This window comes from Adiantum capillus-veneris, chromosome 29 (genome assembly GCF_014529385.1).
Source record: "Adiantum capillus-veneris isolate H3 chromosome 29, ASM1452938v2, whole genome shotgun sequence".
Lineage (NCBI taxonomy): Eukaryota > Viridiplantae > Streptophyta > Polypodiopsida > Polypodiales > Pteridaceae > Adiantum > Adiantum capillus-veneris.
Window position 1 is genome coordinate 82797707 of NC_140959.1, and position 3952 is coordinate 82801658.

The 3952-nt window shown below is 42.8% G+C and overlaps 1 protein-coding gene across 2 annotated transcripts; it reads right to left on the reverse strand.

The window, feature by feature from the left end:
• Positions 1-893: 893 nt before the first annotated feature.
• LOC147419486 (protein VASCULATURE COMPLEXITY AND CONNECTIVITY-like) lies at positions 894-3302 on the reverse strand. Of its 2 annotated transcripts, none has more exons than XM_086505663.1 (3): positions 2638-3302; positions 2222-2427; positions 894-1680 (listed from the first exon to the last, which is right to left on the reverse strand). In XM_086505663.1, the coding sequence occupies exons 1-3, from the start codon at positions 2740-2742 to the stop codon at positions 1386-1388; spliced, it is 606 nt and encodes a 201-aa protein (XP_086361789.1). In that variant the 5' UTR covers positions 2743-3302; the 3' UTR covers positions 894-1385. The 2 variants fall into 2 exon arrangements, with proteins under 2 accessions (XP_086361789.1, XP_086361788.1); XM_086505662.1 differs by having other exon boundaries at positions 894-1667; positions 2638-3299.
• Positions 3303-3952: the final 650 nt, after the last annotated feature.

Sequence of the window (3952 nt, forward strand, 5' to 3'; positions counted from 1 at the left end):
ACTTAGTTGATGATCGAGCGAGTGACCATGATATTTGTCAATAATTAGTTGTTTAACTATGCTTAATGAATTTTTACTAAAGTGAAATTAGGGATAGACAAACTTACTACAATAAGAGTCGATTACTTCATCCATAGTAAGTGAAAAATTACCAGATGAAACACCCTTTGCTATATAGAAGTTTATAAACTACCAGATGAGGATGCCAAAGAGCTAGCTACTATGTAGGAGTTCATGACTTACTAGATGAACTTACTAGATAAAGACGTCCAAGAACAGACTTCTATATAGGAGTTTATGACTTACTAGATCAGAACGTCTAAAAGCAAGTTACTATATAGAAGTTTGTGATTTGCTAGATGAATTAGAAAATTGCTAGCTTACTTGCTAGATTAAATGTGAAAACTCCTACTTGTAACTAGGAATTATTGAACGAGTACTTTAACTTGCTATCTAGAAACACGTCCATACTAAGCCGGGATTTAAAATTTTAGCCAATTACACGAAACTGCGGTTTTTGGCAACGGCATTAAAGTTTTTTTTTTATGACCCAATGAGACTTGTAGTAATTTCATGAATTCTTAATTTAGAGAATGGTAATGTGCTTGTGAAGTTTAGTCATCTATGGTTGTATTGTTGGTCCTCCTCCTTACAAAGAGCTTCCATATTGTTCACAGACAATATAACCAATCACAAGAAGATTTAGAAATTTTATCATGTAGGAAAACGGAGTCTTTCTCATTGTTTTTCATACAATGCATAACATCATGAGCTTCTGCTCGAGAGGCACCGCATACCTAGCTAGGTACGATTGGGGGTAGGGGACCGCCGGCCCCCCCCACCGGGCCGGCAGTCCCCTACCCCTAATCGTACCTAGCTAGGTATGCGGCGCCTCCGTTACAGAAGCTCATGATGTTGAGGTAAGTCACAATGTGGGAAATATTGTGAGAATTTGTCCAAAACTTCTTGTGCTTATGTTTGTGGCAAAAGTTGGAAGATGTGATTGCTTAAAGAGCTTTTCATAAGATTTGAACCCAAGCCTCCACCTTCAAGGGCTCATTTGTGGAGAGATCACAAGAATGTCTTAACCAATGCATTAGCAACCAAGACAAGCAAGAAGTTCAGTGTCACCAATCCAACAATTCTATGTATGAGTGGCATCTTGATTCTTGACTGCCTGTATGGCGGGCTTTTCCCTCATCTTCGGCAAACTTGCACATTTATCCTCATGGAAATCAATACACAAATTGCAAGCATTTTCCATAGCTGAAAGCAGGAGCTTCTTCACAATTATGCATTGATCTTAAGTAGATCAATCATGATTATAGCGCTCGGGAAGCTCTAAACCAGAGACATAAGGAAGGCGAGCCGAGGTAAAAGAGTAATCAGGATTGAATGCACCCACATGATGATGATGAGCTGAAATATGGTGAGCTATCCTTAAGGTGGGCGAGGAAGAGGGCGAAGACGGCACCGAAGAGGTTGCCATCACATAGTAGAGAATAGCCAGAGCACATGTAAAGATACTTAGCCCGGCCCCGGCACCAAACACCCCTGGCTTTAAAATATAGCAGCTGTGAATCATTCCCAGCTGCCCCTTCAATTGCTGTTGCCCGTTCAATGCCGCCCCTTCTAGGAGCAAAAAGAATGCGTTCAAAAAGGCTATCCTGCATTTTGACACTATCATTTTAACACTTTAGATTATATATACACAAGAAGTTTTGGACAAATTCTCACAATAATTCCCAAATTCTGACTTACCTCAACATCATGAGCTTCTGTGAGGGAGGCACTGCATACCTAGCTAGGTACGGTTGGGAGCAGGGGACCGCCAGCTCGGTGGGGGGGCCAGACGTGGTACCCTATCCCCAATCGTACCTAGCTAGGTATGCGGTGCCTCTCGAGCAGAAGCTCATGATGTTGAATAGTACTTGCAAACAATGAGAAAGAGCCCATTTTCCTACATGACAGAAAATGTCGAAATCTTCTTGCAATATGATCATGGCTTTAGTGCAGTAATTAAGGTGTTTGTGCAGGTTTGTATGAGCAATTCAAGTTCGGACTATCTTGACACCCCCAAAAACAAGACTCATTTTTGGTGGATGAGTGTGTGATATTACTTGATACGCATACACCGTCTCGATCGATTTGTAATTGCTTGTTGAATGCTAAATAGAAAGCTAACTTGAACAATCTTATAACAGAGTACCAAGCTGCTTACCATGAAAGTACTAAACAAAGAATTGCTGTTATCTTGGCTGTTTGTGACAATGTGCTCCTTTGCTTTTTGCAGCAACAAATACATCCGCCGCATGCTGCCGCGACTATCTGCGCGATTAAAAGCGACAAAGCGGCAAATACGCCAAGAGCCCATGCTGGGCTGCTGGGATAGAAGCAGTCATCTCCTAATATCACCACTTCATCAGCCTGCATTACATCAAATGTCTCAAATTAAAATCGTACCTTTTGAGAATTCCATAATGCAGGTTAGGAACAAGAAGACACACCCATGGTTCTGTTAGACGGAGAGATCCTTGATTCAAATTTCTCTATCATTTACTGAAGAGGACTCTAATTATTTCAAGCCAACATGAGATGGTTATATTAATGCAAGAGCTCACTCATAGCAAATATTACCTTTACATGTTTGATCTCTGCGGCGATGGCAAGCGTGGTCGCAAGCAGCCCAAAGAATCCTACAACAATGCAGATGCCGCATCTAAGCTTTTGTCTTCTTTCCATGACGCTGGAATCTCTTCGGAGCTGATTAAAGAATCCCCATTGCTTGTGGCTGAGCTAAGATTAGCACCCAGTAACTAATTTACAAGAAAAAAGGAGCTTTCTTCTGATCATGGTGGATAACCCACAGTTAACTATTTGCAGGTAATTAATGACCTGCATTAATTAAACGAACTGGCGCCCACGAACGAAGAACGGGCAGCTGAGATTTTCGGATTGATCGTGCAAAAAAGATTAGCCGAGGAAGTCCTGTTCATCACAAAAGATTAACACTTACATTGATTGATTACAAGTGATGGGTATATTAGTTAAGCTCGGATCTAACAGAAACTGCTACATGCGGTTATGTGGTGATTAAAAGGGCGAGTGAAAATGTGCCTGGCAAAGTCCATTAAGGAGTTAATCAAGATGATTCACGTTGTACAGATTAATGATTAACTGGTTGATTAGATTGAAGATTAGAGTGGGCGATGGCGAGTTTAGAAAGAGCTGGAAAATGGGATTGCGAGGAGTGCACGTGAGGGTGCTGGTGGCGAGTTGGTTGCTGTGTAGCGCCAGGCCCACCAAACCGCTCTCTCTCTCTCTCTCTCTCTCTCTCTCCCTCCTTTTGAGTTAAGAAATAGTCTAGTCTTGGGCGTGACACAACCACAAAGAGAGTGAGAGAGTTAAGGAGTTAGCTCGCAAGAACTTTTGGACAAAATATTCTCACAATAAGGGCATGGTCACGCGAGGCTTAGTTTTCGGTAATTCGCGACAGCATCTGACCGCGGCAGGTACGGCAGCTCAGAGGGTGACGGGAAGTAGCCTGTAGTGAGAGGGAGTGTGAGGCGCAGACAGGAGAGAGAGAGAGAGAGAGAGAACTCACCGGCACGCAACGGGCTTAGTTTGAAAACTATGCCAAGGCATAGTTACAAATTCTATGCCGGTGAAAAGCTGCGTCCTGTCAAGCTTTGTCGGCGGTTGTCTGTGGAAACTAAGCCTCGCGTGACCATAGCCTAATTCCCACATCTCAACATCATGAGCTTCTGTGAGGGAGGCACCGCATACCTAGCTAGGTACCATTGGGGGCAGGGGACAATCGTACCTATCTAGGTATGCGGTGCCTCCCTCACAGAAGCTCATGATGTTATGCGTTGTATGAAAACACTGAAAAAGGCTCCGTTTTCTTGCATGAGAAATTTTCCAAATCTTCTAGTGTGGGGATGACTTTTCT